General features: G+C 43.7%; 1 protein-coding gene across 20 annotated transcripts in view; it reads left to right on the top strand.

Annotated features, from left to right (window-relative positions):
• The window catches only part of ca10a (carbonic anhydrase 10 (inactive)a), a 211,321-nt gene that overhangs the window by 109,407 nt on the left and 82,913 nt on the right, over positions 1-19,001 (top strand). For 19 of the 20 annotated variants that reach the window (XR_015840588.1, XR_015840590.1, XR_015840594.1 and 16 more), the window contains exon 5: positions 10,681-10,776. The exons of the other annotated variant lie outside the window; for it this stretch is intronic. Coding sequence is in view for 12 of the 19 variants with exons in the window: in XM_088287355.1 (XP_088143481.1) it covers positions 10,681-10,776 (96 nt within the window). In the remaining 7 variants the exon portion in view is untranslated. The remainder of the gene's footprint in view (positions 1-10,680; positions 10,777-19,001) is intronic. 20 annotated transcript variants of the gene reach the window in all.

The following is a 19,001-nucleotide window of genomic DNA, read 5'->3' as shown; positions in this document are numbered from 1 at the left end:
GTGAAGAGGAGCCCGTAGCTGACACGTTATGGCTCGCCGCGGGAGTCCTGATCAGCGGCGCCCCCTCTTTTGGCTTCACGTGGCAATCGGCGATGTAGTGACCGGGGTTGCCACAATAGAGGCATAGCTGGCTCGAGAGGCGCCTCTGGCGTTCCTGGGGATCCAGGCGGGTCCTCCCCAGCTGCATGGGCTCCTCCTGACCGACGGGAGGCGAGACCGGAAGCCGAGGACGGGAGTCGGCGGGAGGCGTGGCGGGGCGTGCCGTTGGTCGGGGCGACCTTCGCGTCCGATCAGACTGCCGCTCCCGCAGCCGGTTGTCCACCTTTATGGCCAGGGCGATGAGGTCTTCGAGGGAGGTGGTCTCGTCACGGACGGCCAGCTCGTCCTTGAGCTGGTCCGTCAGACCATCGAGGAACACTCCCCGGAGCGCGGGCTCATTCCACCCGCACTCGTGGGCGAGGATGCGGAATTCCACCGAGAAGTCGGCGGCGGACCAGGAACCCTGCCGGAGTGCGAGCAATCGGCGGGTGGCCTCGCGTCCCTTGACGGGATGGTCGAACACCCGCCGCAGCTCTTGACAGAAATCGGGGTAGGAGGCCATCGCCGGCGCCGATGCCTCCCACAAGGCGGTAGCCCATTTCGCGGCGCGGCCGCGGAGCAGGTTCACCATGTAGGCGATTCGAGCTCGATCGGTCGGGTAACTTTGGGGTTGGAGATCGAACACCAACGAGGTACTCAAAATGAAGTGGCTACAAGAGCCCAGATCACCGGAAAAGGGCTCCGGCGTGGGAACATGGGGTTCCCTGCCGCTCGGAGGGAACACGGCGGGCGGAGGGGGGGGAGAAGGGACCGGGGAGGTGCCCTCCGGTAGGCCGGGAGCAGAGGGGAGAGAGCTCACCTGTTGCGAGAGGAGCGCGAGTTGGTGGTGGAGAGCCTGGACGGAGTCCATAAACTCCTGCATCATCCTCTCGTGCCGTCCCAGCTGTCGGCCTTGGTGGGAGAGGGCCTCCTGGAGGGGATCCGGGCTCGCTGGGTCCATTGGGGTGGCCGGATTATTCTGTAATGGTTCAGAGAACCGTGAGGAAGGAAGACTGGACCCAAGAGCAAGCGTGGATGGTTGAGGAGGATTTATTGAAAGGATCGGGGGAAGAGGAGCGGGTTCGGAGGCCAGGAGAGGAGGGCAGGTGGAAGAGCGGCGAGCCAGTGCTGGAGCGCTCGCAGCGGTGGAGAGGTGCACGCCAGCGGAGGTGCCGCGGAGGCGACGGGCTGGGTGGGGACCGGCGCTGAGGCGGGAGGAACGCGGGCGAGGAGAGCGGCGTGGAGGTGAGGGCGGCGGCGAGCCGACGGAAGCGGAGAAGGGCAGGCAGGCGGCGTACGGGCGAACGAGAGGATCGGGCTCGGGCAGGCGCTGGGCGGCTGGAGGGAGAGCGAGGACAGACAAAGGTTAACTCGGGTTGCATAGCACAAGGAGCAGACGTGCACGAGGCGAACGTCGACGTGGACCGGGTACCGAGGTAGGTCACGGAATAATCCGGCGTCTGGCTCCTGGCAGCGCTGAGCTTTAAACCCCCGCGGTGATTGCTGATGATGAGCAGCAGGTGCGCAGGAGCCGACGCCCTCTCCGGTCGGAGGCGTGCCTGGCGGGAGACTGCCGGAACCTAGAGGAAAAGGGAGAACTTGCCAGGCCCCCCAAACCCGAACCCCCACACTGTACAGTGTACACTCTTTCTTTGTCCTCACTTAGTGACAGCGCCACACAGTGCTCAACACAACTAAGATATACAAACATTTGACCCATATTTGGCTTCTGTCGTCACAATGGTCATTGATAATTGTCTTTTTAATTGTGAAACAAAAATACATAATAAGTCAATTAAATTGAGTTGAATTGACGAATAACTTTCATCATGCAAAATAGATTTGGCATTTTAAAGTCTGTTGGAATTTAGCTTTATATCAATGTTAGAATTTAACTTCAACCCAATGTAAACTCAAATTAGTAATCTGACTCCAATTCGCGACCTTACCCAACTCTCACTCATCCAACAATATGCGCGCTCGTTCTGCAATAGAAAGGTATCAGGAAGCCGGCATTTTCACACACGAGTGGATTTATTCCTAACACACAAGTCTACACTTTGGGTTTGGGTCCCTCTCAATACAGCTCTCTTTGTCTTCGCTGTTCAGCATTAATTTATAGACACAATATGCAAATGACACAGAGACAAAGGCATCCTGGCATGATTCTATTGGCTATGTGTATGCTGCAGTTAACTTTAGCTTGCTTTCTTGGTCTTTCTTCAAGTGGTGGCTCCTCCTGCTTGTGGCTGAAGGGTCCAGTTTCTTGTCCACCCCATCCCCCTCGAAGTATCTGTCTCCGCCAGGCACCGACCTAAAACCTCCCAAACCTTCACATTCTTTCACTTTCTTTGTTCAGCTTCACCAGCCACACACTCAGCATTCCACAGAATAACAGTGACACAAGATGCAGGACATCAAATAAAACTAGCCAGGTTTAAACTCTTCCACTCCTTTATTCCCTCTCATGACCTCAGACAACTGAGGTCATCACTCGAACCCCTTATTTTATTGTTAAACACGAGCTAAAACTCAAACAATGAAAAATTAGTAACAACTTACAAATCAATAGAATGTGAGGTAAAGCTCAATAGAAAGTTAGTAAAAGACTAAAAATCAATAAAAAATTTGTAAAAATGAAAAATCAATAGAAAACTAGGAAAAATTAAAAATCAATAGAAAATTAGTAAAAAATTAAAAATTAGGAGAAAATCTTTCCAAATCAATTGGGTGATCGAATAATTTCACGTATACACCAACCTCGGGGTCTTGGTCACAAATATTACAAAACAATATCACCTGTGTGTCTGTCAACCTATCCGAGCTGTCCTCCCGTTCCTCGTACATGACCGTCTGGTTGCAGTGGTACTGTAACATCACAATTTTTTGTCTCCACTCCGTCTGTCTGAAAAACAGTCTCATACTGTTAAAGAAATGTAAGTTTTGTCTTTCTCATCTGTATGTTTTGTCTGTTTAGTTTTGTCATTTTATCAAATTTCAAACTATAACTATGCTTACAGGTGCGGTAAATTTTGTTAATATCCAATTCTCCCATTTTGCATATGCATTCTTATCTTGCTGACCTCTGGCTGAACCTTTCAGCCTCCTTTGGGTGCCAGGTACGGCCCCATCGCAGATGTGACTCCCCAACGCCAGATCCCTTTTCTGTAAACACCTTCCCCGGGGCGTTGATGACCCCTGACCCCTCGTAGATAACGCCGAGGCCCGATGCCTCTTAAGGCTGTAACTTATTCATTCGGGAGGTCCAACACAAGGCTTAGTATTTCTAACGCAACAATATCGTCATGGCCATCAAATAAGTTGTACATGTTAAACCTTGTGAAAATGCACTTCACAGGTCAAATGAAGTTCAAAGTGAACATGCTCCCTTTTGCTGTTAGAATAAGCAGAAGTATGAACAAAAGGTGTTTTGTAAGCTGAAACCGTTAGAATAGGCAGGAAGAGTGTGGGCGAGTGGGATGGAGCCAAATGTCAAGTCCTCCACCCTGTATTAACTGCACATTCAAACCGCCCATGCTATGATGCAAACAAAAACCATGCGGGGAGCAGGAAGCTCCAGCCTCGCCTCTGACTGCAGAGGGCTGCTCCGCGCGTGACGACAGACAATCTTGACTGGTTGATTCATTTGTTCAGGCTTGTTTTGATAGAAACATCCTTAACACATACATTAGAAGCAAACATACTAAAAGCGTAGAAAGCAAGCCTATCATCCAGAAATAATAAGAAACAGGACAGCCGTGTCCATTTTTCTGTTTGATTTGTATGTGTTTCAATTGGTCAGTATCTCCCCCTCTCTTGACCTGCCCGTCCGGGCAGTCAACCATCAGGCTCACCATAGCGGGGAAAGAACTCCGGTGCGGGTCGAAGTTGTGAGTAATGGTACCACTTCCGACCTCTCGTGTGTAATTGCACCGTACTTTCATATGATAAATGCTTTTGTGTAATTAATGTTTAAGATATTTTGTAAATATAAACCTGCTCAATTAAATAATTGACCTTCTATCCTGTAAGTATTTAAAAACAATGCCAGCAATCGTTACACAATCCTTCCAAAAACGCATGCCAAATAATCGCAACAATACCATAATTAATTGTATTCAATCACCTCTCCCAACTTGATTGTGAAGCTTGTATCAGTCACTTGAATAATATAATGTGCTTAACGTAAACCCACCAAATATTATATCTATTTCAATTCCTAGACCGTTGAATAAAATCTAAACCATGGCATCTATACAGGCATTGCATTCAGAAACAATTCTCCAACGTATAAATTTAGTTTTACCGATAATCACCGCAAGCAGTGTTGGTTCGCAATAATATCCTAATGATATCCAGCTAATATGGCACAACACTAGAATCTGGCTTCGCAACATGGGCAAATCATTCCCAAATTAAATAAAATTTAGTTCACTGAGTTCCAATATCTAACTGTGTTTAGGAATTACAAATTAAGCCTGAGCTACCACTCCAATTTTGACCGTTCTTCTTGACAAACCTTTAAAGCAACCCAAATGAAATAGTAACCATTGATGATAATAATAATAATAATAATATTGCCTTTATTAGTCCCACAATGGGGAAATTCGAGATTCGAACCCAGGCCTCCTGGGGAGACTGGGTCCTGAACGCGGCGCCTTAGACCACTCGGCCATCCTGGCAATAATACAATAATAATAAAAGAAGATCCCAGAACTATAATAACGCAGATACCCAATTAAACCATTTTTTTACGGGATGACTCGGTGCTCCCCAAGACATCGACTTCTCCAAGACCGCTGCAGTCTACACCTCCTATTGTCTTCCGAATGCCTCACTCCACCTCCGGGCCGTGCCAACTCTGACTCTGTCAACTGGGGAAGGGTGTATAGACAGTGAAACAACTGGGGGAGCTGTGGAGCCGAGCCCAAAATCAGTCGGGCCCCGCCCCGTGTCCACAACCCCTCCGGCAGAGACGCACACAGAGCTACCTCTCCCGAGTGACCCGTCTCATGAAATTTGGTGATGTTCCCAAAACCGTTTGTAGTGGGTGTTGAAATATGATACCCTGATAGTGACGCAGAGTATTCGAAAACTATGGAGCCTAGCTCTTTAGTATGAAAATGCGCATCGATCAATATGATATGTGGCTCGGCGAAAGTAAACAATTCATACCATTTCCGCTGCTCAGGGACAAGGCACGCGTGCGAGGCAACGCCGGTAGACATAACAAATATATAATTCTAACGCAAGATGCACTCATGACTAAATTTGGATGAATGCATTTTTGATAAACCAAATCATGTTTGTGATCACATGTACAATGTGATATGTCAATTGGTGAATTGAATGGGTGGCGGTTTGCTACACCACTCAGACCAGAGCAGGAACAGGGCACACCCACCGCGGGAGGATGGAGAACCAGGTTTCAGAGCTGCCCTCAAATGTTTCAGTTCAGTTCAGCCACTGGGAAGGAAGAGAGCACGACATATGCTTTTTCTGACGGATGTGCTCAGTCAAGTTCAGTCCCAATGCCACTCAAAGTCCAGTGTTCGTTCAGTCAATGGCGGTGACTCAGGCAATCTCGAGAGTCCACATGGCTCAGTGGGGGATGCGGACGGAGCTCATAGCTCGCCCCAATATCCAGCACCATCGAAAACTTGTCCATCCACCGTCCCCGGAATGCTGGGACCTGCCAGTCCTCGAACGCTGAAGCTCCGTGGCCCCCTGTCCTAGAATGGGGTACCAGCGGGTTTGTGTCAAGAGTGCATTGGGAGTGGGTAACGGTGGCGCCCCCTGCGCTGGTGGAGCTCTTTGTGACAGATATGGCACCGGAGGATGGCACATCCCAGAAAGTGGCTCGATGTGGACAGCTCATCACCCAGTGACCCCACACCCCGCAGCAAGTGCACACCCCACTCACAACCTCCGTCTGTAACCACCCATACCTCTGTTACTGCAATCCCAACCTCGTTGACCGGCCTGCTATGGACAGCAGCCAGTCTGCTGTGGCGCTGCGTCACCCGAACCTTGCCCAGAAGCAGCAGAAGTGGAAGGAGCAGCTGCCTCCTTTTTTCTTATCTCTCTTGGCCTCCTAAACCTGCAAGTACAACAATTTTAGTCACGCTCCTTAATCCAATCCCATATTTTCCTTTTCTGATGTCGTGCAAAATTAGGTACAAAATGTGTTCTACTTAGGCCGATTAGCATTTTTTCATTCATGGACTATTTCGCCTGATGTCTGCCACTGGAAGGTGCACGCCCTTGTGGACGGCCAACTGGAACAGCTGTGTAATGTCGACATTATTGGATGGGTCACTGCCGGAAGTCTCACTCCATTCACGTCTCGCCCTGGCCACATAGACCAGGCCTGTCTCCCCCTTCCCCACCTGAAAGATACAGCAACATCGACCCCAACGGGCCAGAAATATCTGATGCACGGCCAATCTCACCTGAGGTGTCCCCATTTAGCTGGTGACCATCATGCTGGTCAGCAGATCTGGCCTCGGCCTCAAGTGAGGACAGTTCCTCTTAAATAAATTTTGTCCCGCTTGTAACTCTGTATAAACCTCTCTTAGTCTGGTGTCTCCTTTGTAGGAGATTTCAACCAACGTGACCTTTTTACAACGTGTCGAATAAACCAATGTTGACCTTTCTGCTATCTTCACAGCTGTGAGAGCTGTTACTAACACTTCCTTCCCCCTTGGGTAATTACGAATGTCTTATCTTCAAACTTCTTACACGCACCCAGTATCCTGGCTTCACTAATTTAGTGCCCTGCTGGGAGACAGAAAGATCCTTATCACTCTAAATTTGCGCCTGTCTTTTGTTTTCCTAACACTTTTCAGATATGGTCAGCTAAAGTTGCTTCAACATCTATTTCCCATTTGTTCTTAAATTTGAGGTATTCTATAAGTTCTTCCAAACAGTGTTTTACAATGTCTTAGTCCTAAATACAATGAAATACGATACAATGGAAAATATCATAATAACATTGCAGACATCCAACCTTGCTTGTGACCACTCCAGGGTCATTTGTGTCTGAAATATCTCCTCTACAACAACCTACCCTTGCCTTAAGTGAGTAATTTTCCATAAAAACAGTGCCACTAATTCGACATTAATTTCAAGTATTACTGCTGTGGTGCTGTATTATATGGAAAAGTCTGAACAATCCAAGAAAATTTTGCCCTATCCTGGACTGGGTGTGTGTTATCTAGTCGCGCATCCAATGTGAATATATCTTATATCTCCCTCCTTGTTGAGGAGAACCTCCGGGATGGGCGTGGTGAGGCGCTATTTGAAGCGTTCTCCGGCCTTCTGGTCACACCGGTCACATGTCACCTCAAACCTGTGGACAGAACTGGACGAGTGGCACTTGCCAGTGAGAATGAGAAGGGGTAAACTATCTTCCTTCCAAAACTTTCAGTTTTGCATAAATTTTGTGTTATAACGTCAATCAACCATTCACTTGATGTTTGAATTTAATTACTCCAATCTTTCTCCAATAACAATTTGAAAATCAATCCTCGGGAGTGCAATAGGGATTCAGGTTGATCAGGCCTGTCCACCCATCGCATCCTAAGTACTGTAAGGGCTTGCCGGTGACCTCAAACAATTTTCTGTCCTGATGCCTGTCCCTTAAACATTCACTCAAACCACATATGCATCCAAACACTTTTTCTTTCACACTTTCATTCACCAAACGATACTTTCCAATTCCACACAGAGACCCCTCCCTCGGCGCGTCCGCCTTGATTTCCCTGAGATTTGTGCTGGCAGATCCATAATTTTGCCTTAATTTAGCCAGCGTATGCCAAAATTTACAACTGTGGATCTCTGGATTTTCCCATTCACTCCCCGTGAAGTTGTTTCTCCTCTCCTGGACGTAGCTGACGAAACTGCACCTGTGACATCAAACAGCTCATAGATGCGAATGTTAGCAGTCTGGTATTTATGGAATGATGTCATGTCCTCTAAAATTGTCATGTCAGCGTTCGCGTCGTACAGTAAAAAAAAACATCTGTCTTCCACCTTTGTCACATTTAATACACATCAGTTAATAAATCATCTACAAAACTATTTAGTCCAACTTTATATTTGGTAAACCAATCTCCAATTGCTAGTGTTTCCTGTTCCAAGGATTTTCTTTCAACATGTTCATAGAATATTTCACTTAAAACTTATCCCAAAACCATAATCCCTTTGCTTTAAATTTTAATAAGATTGTCGCTGTTCTTTAGGTGTCTCTTGTATGTTTTTGTGTTTTAGTTTATTTCTAATTTTCTGCTAATTGTATTCATCTTATCTATTAATTACTTTATTACCTAATATTGAAAGTGAAATGTGCTATATCAATTAAGTAGTATATTCTTTATGTCCAAAAAATGTTAAATCCCAGCTCTCCCGCACACACAAAGAGTGAGAGAAAAAGACAGAGAGAGAGAGAGTTAGTTAGTTAGGGGCAGGGAAATCGAAACGCGTCTTAATGTTTTGAGTTGATGTTTAGATGCACGCCTCCGAGCAAAGACGTTCGTTTTCTATAAGACTAATTAACTCTACAAATTTAACAGGTCTTATCAGGAGTAATATAATTGGCCAGTGCTTATGTCACAAAAAAGTCCTTAACAGCGGGTGGCACATCAAACTTGCAAGGAACCTGCAGTATGACGTCACTCTGACCCAACCAAGGCTCATATTTTCTTATGGGGAACACAAATTCCTTTATTGACCTTTATTTATGCCAGTGGATCCTTAAAAAAATGTTTTCATGCAACACAATAAGAAGAATCAGATTAACAATAACTAACCTTCAGAGAGGAAGCAGCAAAGAAAGTAAACAAAACTATAGTAGACCAAACAACCAGCTATGTTTATCAGCCAAAGGGAACACAGACACACACACACGCACTCAGTGCAACGAGGAGATTAGTGTCAGGAAAAGAGCTGTGAAGGGATGGCTTGTATGGAAACAAACATAGGGGCCCCGGGCCACTCAGGGCCTCAGTGTTTTCCACTCCTTATTTGTATGGAATTATTAAGGGAAAAAATATTAACTCAGAAAAATCACAAGTAAAATAAATAATGTTATCTGCCAATTCACAAAATCTTATTATTTAATTGAATGAATAGTGAATTTGTTGGTTCTCTCTATGGTTTTCAACTCATTATTTTATGGCTCGTTCTTTCACCTTCTTGATTTTCTTACTTTCTATTCCACTAATCAACTGTGATTCCAGCTTTGCATAATGACCATTAATCTCCGACCAAACTTCAGCCCGCTCGTCTGAAGCGCCAAGCACAAGAAAACTCTCACATTTCCTCCCATTCTCCATCTCTAAATCCACTCGTGCGTGTCCCAATCACTTTTTACGCAGAACAAATTTAGGCTTCACATTCTCACCGCTTCCACACAGACACGTAAATCCCAGATTTTAAACCGTGTCCCGATACGTAAATCCCAGATTTTATACCGTATCTTAACCACGAATAGTTCCAAACTATTCTAGTAGGTAAATCCCAGATTTTATACCCTACTAACGTCCACACTGTTACACTTGTTTTTTTTTTTGTTTTTTTTTTATTTATTTTTATATATATATATTTGTATTTACGCCATTCCGCTCCTCCTTCCTCTTATAATTTAGCATTGCCAATGTGCAGAATTTGAAAAGGATCTGCTTACCTTATGTCACTGTAGGCCCAAGGAGGAAAGACGGTCGGATGTGCGGCTCCTATCAGGTCGTCACCTGGTGTGGACGTGGGTCCCAGACCCGAGTCCCAGACTCTTGTGGTTTTTTTCTGAAGTCCCAGACTTCTTTTACCTCTCATGCATCGCGTCGGCGTCACCATAAATTGTTGGAATTTAGCTTTATATCAATGTTAGAATTTAACTTTAACCCAATGTAAACTCAAATTAGTAATCTGACTCCAATTCGCGACCTTACCCAACTCTCACTCATCCAACAATATGCGCGCTCGTTCTGCAATAGAAAGGTATCAGGAAGCCGGCATTTTCACACACACGAGTGGATTTATTCCTAACACACAAGTCTACACTTTGGGTTTGGGTCCCTCTCAATACAGCTCTCTCAGCATTCCACAGAATAACAGTGACACAAGATGCAGGACATCGAATAAAACTAGCCAGGTTTAAACTCTTCCACTCCTTTAAGTCAATGAAGCTGCTTTAGGGCGGCACGGTGGTTGACTGGTTAGTGCGATGGCCTCACAGTGCAGAGGTTGTGGGTTCGATTCCGGCTTCGGCCTTCCTGTGTGGAGTTTGCGTGTTCTCCCCGTGCTCGCATGGGTTTCCTCTGGGTACTCCGTTTTGCTCCCACATTCAACAGTGCAAGAGCTACAGAAAGTCTCATCAGCCCTACGCTAAACTCAAAAGGAAGTAGGCAACTTCTAATTTCCTTTCAAATTTTCGGCCTTTTATCGAGACTATGTTTTATCAAAATTGGTTTTAATCTGATGTACTTAAGTTTAAAAAAATTATTGCAATTCCAATGTGGCAGTATCCCAACGTGCGAGTTGTTCATTGAGTTCTCTCTCTCTCTCTCTCTCTCTCTCTCTCTCTCACACATATACTCTTTGCAGGTTCAGCTGATTCACTACAATCATGAGTTGTATACAAATTATACAGAAGCTGCCAAGAGCCCCAATGGACTAGTCGTTGTGTCCATATTCATGAAAGTAAGTTTCAGATGTCTGTTTAATAGATGCCAAATGCCTAAATCCATAAATGTTTGCTGTCATGTATGTGATGACAGGAATCTTGTGTTGCAGAATATATACAGTTTTATAAGAAAAAAAAAAATATATATGTATATATATATATATATATATCAGGGGTATAACAATACGTCTATCTCTATTCTAATCGTTCGGTGCGCACTGAATCGACCAATACGCAAAATCTTCTGACGATGAGAAGCAGCGCTGTCAACTCCGCCCTTTATATGCTGGATTGGGGAGCGCAGACTCATTCACTGTATGTTACTGCCCCTCTCACATTCATTTTGGCCCAAGCTGCATGGGAAGCTCGCTAGCGGTTGCAACATGGCTACAAGCATACCTGAAGTGGAAAAGCTCTACCAAACTTCACGTCTAGTGTTTGGGAGTAATTGTTTTTCTTGTTTAGTATGCACCAGATGGAATGCGTGCTGTGGACTACAACTTCAACAGTATGTTGCGTGTCACACAACGCTAACTACGTCGGTGGAAGTGCAGCAAACATGGTAACACATATACGCCAACATCACTTCAGTGTGAAAATTAGTGGACTATTATAAGGTTCCTGCGCGGACCGATTTCACCAATACTGCAATTCCCGATTTGTACAAGACAAGAGTCAAATTAGCAACGGCTTTGTCAGCAGCCCCCGCTGCGCTATCTGACTGTTACGGCACTTTACATCATGGTGCTGAATATATACTTCACAAGATAAGTATAGTATAACTTTTATTTTTTTATGAAGCTGTTTATTTGTCAAATATGCTTTAATCTGTTGCTTACAATGCACCACAGAAGATGGGCCATTTCTCAGATAATTTATTTTGTAATTGTACAATATTCTCATTTTTTTCATGGTGCTGTTTTTTTTTATGCTGCTAAGTATGCACAGCAGAAAATGAGTCAGGTATTGCTAAAATAGATTTAATCAAGTGTAAAATATTTACTTTTGAGTTTAAACAAATGTAAGTCGCTTCAATAAACTAGAAATTAAAAAAAATTGATCGATATATATGTATGTGTGTGTGTGTGTGTGTGTGTGTGTGTGGGGGTGTATATATATATTAGGGGTGCAACGATACACAAAATTCACGGTTCGGTTAAGTTCGATACATTAGTGCCATTTTTTTTATTTATAGTTTATTGAAGCTACTTAAATTTGTTTAAACTCGAAAGCACACATTTTTTTCATTTAATTAAATCTATTTTTGCAATACCTAACTCGCTTCTGCTGCGTGTACTTAGCAACATATGAAAAAAACAGCACCATGAAAAAAAATAAGAATATTGTACGAATACAAAATAAATGGCCTGAGAAATGACCGTATTCTGTGGTGCATTCTAAGCCACAGATTACAGTATATTTGGCAAATAAACAGCTCCTTAACAAATACAATTTAGACTACACTTATCTTGTGAAGTATATATTCAGCACCATTAATTTATTCAACAAAAACAGGACCTTGAACTTAAACTCTTGGGTTAAAGATATAGGCTATATATGGTATGTAAAAAAATACTAAAATATTTACGAGAATATTTCTTTATTTTATAAATTAAATTACAAATATTTTTCTGAAATTCATATTTATCAGTCGAGTATGCATAAAAAAACAATTATCCTCCTTAATATCATATAATTTAAAACATCATTGTTTTTAAAATCTGGATCATTGTAACACAAACTCATCCAAATGCAGTAGTGTATCCTCGTTGGTGCTTGACTGTATTTTCAGAATAGGCAGAAAATAAACACTTTATCCCTTAAATTCTTTTTTTAAACCACTGTACTTTGTAAACGATTAAAGATGTATTGGAGTGTATTGTACAACTCCAAAATATTTTAAAATAAACCAATAAAATAAAACAAGTGTAGTTGCATTCGTGTGACTTTCGAGCAGCCGTGGCTGAATAACATTGCATTTGATGTCCCACTCCGCAGTGACGTTAAGTGCCGTAACAGTCAGCTGGTGCAGCGGGGGCTGCTGACAAAGCCGCTGCTCTTTTGACTCTCGTCTTGTTGTACAAATCAGGAGTTGCAGTATTGGTGAAATAGGTCCGCGCAGGAACCTTAGAACGTTCCACTCATTTTCACATTGAAGTGATGTCGGCGTAAATGTGACCATGTTTGTTGTACTTCCACCGACGTAGTTACATTAACAGTAACATTGTGCGACACTTGCGACCTACTGTTGAAGTTGTAGTCCGCAACATGCATTGCGTCTGGGGCATATTTGAAAACTAAATTACTTCCAAACACTAGACGTGAAGTTTGGTGGAGCTTCTTCTGCTTCAGGTATGCTTTATAGCCATGTTGCAACCGCGAGCGAGCTTCTCGTGCATCTTGAGCCAAAATGAATGTGGCAGGGGCAGTAACGTACAGTGAATGGGTCTGCGCTTACCAATCCAGCATATAGAAGGCGGAGTAGGCAGCGTTGCTCCTCATTGTCATAACATTTTGCGTATTGTTTGATCCAGTGCGCACCGAACCGTGACCACTGTATCAAACGATTCAATACAGATACACGTATCGTTGCACCCCTAATATACGATACACAAAATTCACGGTTCGGTTCGGTTCGATATATTAGTTTCACGGTTTGATATTTTTTCGATACACTTTTTTTTTTAATTTATAGTTTATTGAAGCTACTTACATTTGTTTAAACTCAAAAACACACATTTTCCATTTAATTAAATCTATTTAAGCAACACCTGATTCGTTTTCCGCTGTGAGTACTTCGCAACAACAGTACCATGAAAAAAAAAATATTATACTAATACAAAATTAATTATCTGAGAAATGACCCATCTTCTGTGGGGCATTCTAAGCAACATATTACAGCATATTTGACAAATAAACAGCTCCTTAACAAATAAAAGTTAGACTATACTTATCTTGTAAAGCATTTTTTCAGCATCAGCAACTCCTTAAACAAAAACAGGACCTTAAACCTAAAGTCTTGGGTTAAAGTTAATTGGAACTATATAGGCTATAAACGGTATGTAAAAACTATGTATTATATAATATTCTTTATTTTATATATAAAATTAAAAATGTTTTTCTGCAATTCATATTTATCAGTCGAGTGTACAATCAAAACAATTATCTTCCTTAATATTGTATAATTTGAAACATCTTTGTTTTTAAAATTTGAATCATTGTAACACAAAATTCATCGTAGGTGCTTGACTGTATTTTCAGTATAAGCAGAAAATAAACACTTTATCCCTTAAATTATTTTTTTAAACCACTGTACTTTGAATACAAATAAAGATGTATTGGAGTGTATTGTACAACTCCAAAATATTTGAAAATAAATCAATTAAATAAAACAAGTGTAGTTGCGTTTGGGCGCACTAATTTCAATACTCCGCCACTTCTTTCAGATTTCTGGTTAAATCATCAGTCGTGTGACTTTCAAGCAGCCGTGTCTGAATAACGTTGCATTTGATGTCCCACTCAGCAGTGACGTAAAGTGCCGTAACAGTTAGCTTGCGCAGCGGGGGTTGCTGACAAAGCCGTTGCTAATTTGACTCTTGTCTTGTTGTACAAAAGAGGAAACACACTATTGGTGAAATCGGTCCGCGCCGGAACCTTATGACATCCACTCATTTTCACATTGATGTGATGTCGGCGTAAAAATGTTACCACGTTTGTTGTGCTTCCACCGACCTACTTTAAGCGTCCTGTGACACTTGCGACCTACTGTTGAAGTTGTAGTCCACGACACGCATCAGGTGCATACTTGGAAACTAAATGACTTCCAAACGCAAGAGGTGAAGTTTGGTGGAGTTTCTTCCACTTCAGGTATGCTTGTAACCATGTTGCAACCGCTCGCGAGCTTCCCATGTAGCTTGGGCCAAAATTAATGTGGGAGGGGCAGTAACGTAAAGTGAATGGATTTGCGCTCGCCAATGCAGCATATAAAAAGGCGGAATAGACAGCGCTGCTCCTCATCGTCATAACATTGCTGCCAGGATGGCCGAGTGGTCTAAGGCGCCGCGTTCAGGACCCAGTCTCCCCAGGAGGCCTGGGTTCGAATCTCGAATTTCCCCATTGTGGGACTAATAAAGGGCAAATTATTATGGCTGCCAGGATGGCCGAGTGGTCTAAGGCGCCGCGTTCAGGACCCAGTCTACCCAGGAGGCCTGGGTTCGAATCTCGAATTTCCCCATTGTGGGACTAATAAAGGGAATATTATTATTATTATCATTTCTTTCGATCCAGTGCGCACCGAACCGTGACCACTGTATCGAACGATTCAATGTATGTATATATATATATATATATATATATATTTAGTAGCAATACTATTCAGTAAAGTGGTTTACTTCTGTCACGAAAAGTGCTTCAGTGATAAAGATGAGAGATACGTGATGGTAATTGGCAGAATAGAGGGCATTATGATTGCTTTACTTAATTTATATGCTCCAAATGAGGATAACCCAAATTTCCTTAAAAATATTGCAGCATTGATAGCTGATAAAGCACAAAGAATAATTTTAATAGGGGTCGACTGTTTGTGGTTTCATATAAAAGACAACAAGACGTGCGTAATCTTCATAACTGTATTGACTGAACACGTTTGTGCACACACACTTCCGCATTACAATCCTGCGGGGCATACTATTCCGGCAATACCAGGGGTGTCCCCTGACATCTCCCCTTTAATAGTAACAGCTTGAGTATACATTTTTCTTCCATTTTTTAATTTTTTTTTTAAAGAACATCTAACACAAGAAAAACCAACACACATCTACTGTGATACATTCATACAATTCCAACATCATAAATTCAGCCTATCAGGAGCTTTTACCCGCCTTCCACTGCTGGTTCTGTATTGCAATGTGTCTGAAGAGGGGCCCATCGGCTGATTGGGCTGCTCTTGCTGATTGTTGCTGTGACCCTGTGAGTTGTTCCACCTCCCCGACTGCAACAAGCAGTCTTGCTCCCCGACATGGCCTTCTGGTGGTTCTAACAGCACCGTCTTTTCAGCTGGTCTTGAATCTACCCTGTTCTGTCTGTACAATGTCCCCTCAACGTCCACCAAGTATGACCTTGACACACGCCCCTTTTCCACTTTCCCGTACGATCACCAGGCAATGGCTGCATCCTGATGGGCTGCCCAGTATGTAGCTCAGGCAAATCCCTAGCTGACCTGTCATACCAACGCTTTGCATTCTGATGCTTGGCCTTCAGTTTCTCAGCAACACCGTGAACAACACAAGGCTCGAGTTGCGTGTCAGAAACTGGGAGTGATGTCTTGAATCTACACGCCTCTGCGCCGGACTGCTGTGCATGTTTTCTGTGGCCATATTTCTCCAGTGGAGTATGGCCAACCACGTGTCAGTGCCAGCGCTTACAGCTCGTTTGCACAAATGACATTTTCATGGCTTATTCTGCTTTACCATTAGACTTTGGGTGCCTTGGAGATGAGGTGACATGTTCAAAATTCCATTCTTTTGCACATTTCTTAAATATCTCGTTGTCAAATCGAGATCCACAGTCTGTGATTACTTGGTCAGGCTGCCCATATCTGGCGAAGTGTGTTTTGCATTTGAGGACCGTTGTGTCTGCTGTGAGGTCATCTAGCTGTTCTATCTCCCAGAAATCAGAGTAGTGATCCATTAAAATTAGGAAATATTTGCCCGCCTGTTTGTATAGGTCCATGCTGATGATTTGCCACGGCCGTGTGGGTAGCGTGTGACATTGTTTCCTGTTGCTCTTTCTGTGAAGATTTGTTGCATGCTGAACACTGCCTGACAAAATCTTTTATCTCACCCTGTATGTTGGGCCAGTACAGTTTCTCTCCCCTGCCTGTAACATGCCTCACCCCCAATGTGGCTAATGTGGATGCGCTTTAGTATTTCGGGTCTCAAATGTCGTGGAATTATCACCCGTTGACCATTGAACAGCACCCCATCTTTGCACTTATTTCATCCCTAACCGACCAGTATTCCCTTACGGCTGCGGGAGTCTCATCCTTGCTGTCTGGCCACCCTTGCAAGACCACAGTCTTCAATGTCTGTAAGCAGTTGTCATCGGCTGTGTACTTTTTTATTTGCTTCAACCGAGGGCTTGTGACGTTTAAGTAATCGGCCTGATTAGTATGTTCTGTGGTCTCCGAGGCCCCCTGCAGCATGCATCGAGCGACGCCTATATGTGACCTCAGGCCTATTTGAATGTACTGTGGCTCTACTCAAAGTGTCGCAAATGTGCATGCGGCCCTGTTTTGTAAACTACATTGAGGTTGTAGTTTTGCAGTGTGAGAAGCATGCTCTGTAGGCGCTTGGGTGCACTCAAATGCGGCTTAGTGAAAATGGCAATTAGGCCAAACTGGCGGATGAAGGGGAAGGAATAATAGTGGTTGGGGGTGACTATAATTGTGTTTTGAACTCAAAAGTTGACCGATTACCTGCTGGGAAAGGACCCCAAACCAGAAAATCTGTCACAGTTCTGGGAATGATGGATGGACTTGACTTGATTGATGCATGGCGATATCACCACCCCAGAGACAGAGACTTCACATATAGGTCCCAGGTACATGGGAGTTATGCTCGACTTGATATGTTCCTTGTTTCAAAGGCTGATGTACATAAAATGATAGAATGTGAAATAGAACCGATGACTCTGTCGGCTCGTAGCCCGGTCGTGTTGAAAATAAAGTTAGATCAAGAAAGACAATTTTGATACTTGGAGACTTAATATTAAACAGTCCTCAAATCCAACATGATATACGTGCAAGGCTGAATGCATATTTGGACTTAAATGATAATGGAGAGGTTTCTCCATCTATTTTATGGGAGGGTGCCAAAGCGGTTATGAGGGGTTACATCATTCAAATCACGTGGAGATTAAAAAGACAGAGAGAGGCGAAATGACTTGGATTGGAGGCGGGAATTAAGAGACTAGAAAATGAACACAAAACGTCGGGAGACCGGGACTCATTAGAATTGTAAAATCAGGCAAGGGAAAGGGAAAGGCTGAGATGATGTGCTCCCCCATAACGGAACAGGAAATAATAGATTGCATTCGGAAGTTAAAGAACAATGCTTCCCCAGGGGTTGACGGGTACCCGGCGGAGTATTATAAAGTTTTTGCGAGGGAGCTGCCCCCAATTCTGTGCCGGGTGTATAATTATGCTTTAGATCAGGGGTGGCCAACCAGTCAGAGACTAAGAGCCACTTTTTTTACTGTGTTACTGCAAAGAGCCACATCATACATGGGCACACATGAACATCATTCCATGCATCATGTGTGTGTGCGCGCACACACAGAGAGAGACACACACAGGCCTCTGCTCAGCCAGATTTATTGAAAATGACCCACAGCAAGATAATGACAGTTATTTTTTTCAACAGTTAACATTGTGTGCACTGTCTCACACACACATAAACTCTCAGTTCAAGCAAGTCCACAAACAAAAATATAACAATTTTCAATGACATTTTTCTCTTACTATGCTGCTTAGTGGGACTTCTGGCATTCCTTGTCCTGAACAATCCTCCTCAAATCTGGCTTGTATTCCGTTGTTGCCACTCGAAGGAACTCTTTCACATGAGTGTCAGTCAAAACAGATCGATGCATTGATTTCACATGTTTCAGGGTGGAAAACACAGACTCGCAGACGTACGTTGACCCAAACATCGACAGGATCTTTAGCACAGCCCGTTTGATGTTGGGGTATTTTTCCATTGGCACACGTTTCCAGAACTCAATGGTCCCTTCCCTGAAAACAGCTTTCAGTTGATCCTCCTCACAAAGATCGATCATCTCCAACTCCGCCGCAGCCTCATCTGTGACGAGCGGGATTTTCAAACAGTCCATCTCCGCATTAAATGGGTCGACAAGGAACGTAATCTGTGGTCTTTTCAGTTGTAGATCACGGAACCGGGTCACAAAGTTTTCGTGCAAGTTTTCAATCAGCGTTGCATATCTGTCTCTTTTCTTTTTCAGGGCGGCACTGGTGACATGTTCACTGGCTTTTAGCAGAGTGGGAAAATGCGTTAAATCTTTCTTTTGAATTTGCGTCTTGAACAGTTTCAGTTTGTTGATAAACGCAAACACACATTGCACGAGGTCAGGCAGCATTTTTAACTTGCCTTGCAGGGTCAGGTTCAGTCTGTCCAAGTGACACAGCATGTCGACCAAAAATGCCAGATCCATAATCCACTCGAGGTCC

This window comes from Idiotropiscis lumnitzeri, unplaced genomic scaffold (genome assembly GCF_059441095.1).
Source record: "Idiotropiscis lumnitzeri isolate Australia: NSW breed Sydney's pygmy pipehorse unplaced genomic scaffold, RoL_Ilum_1.0 HiC_scaffold_40, whole genome shotgun sequence".
NCBI classification, from domain to species: Eukaryota; Metazoa; Chordata; class Actinopteri; order Syngnathiformes; family Syngnathidae; genus Idiotropiscis; species Idiotropiscis lumnitzeri.
Note: the sequence above shows the minus strand (reverse complement) of the source record. Positions and strands in the feature narration are given on the sequence as shown.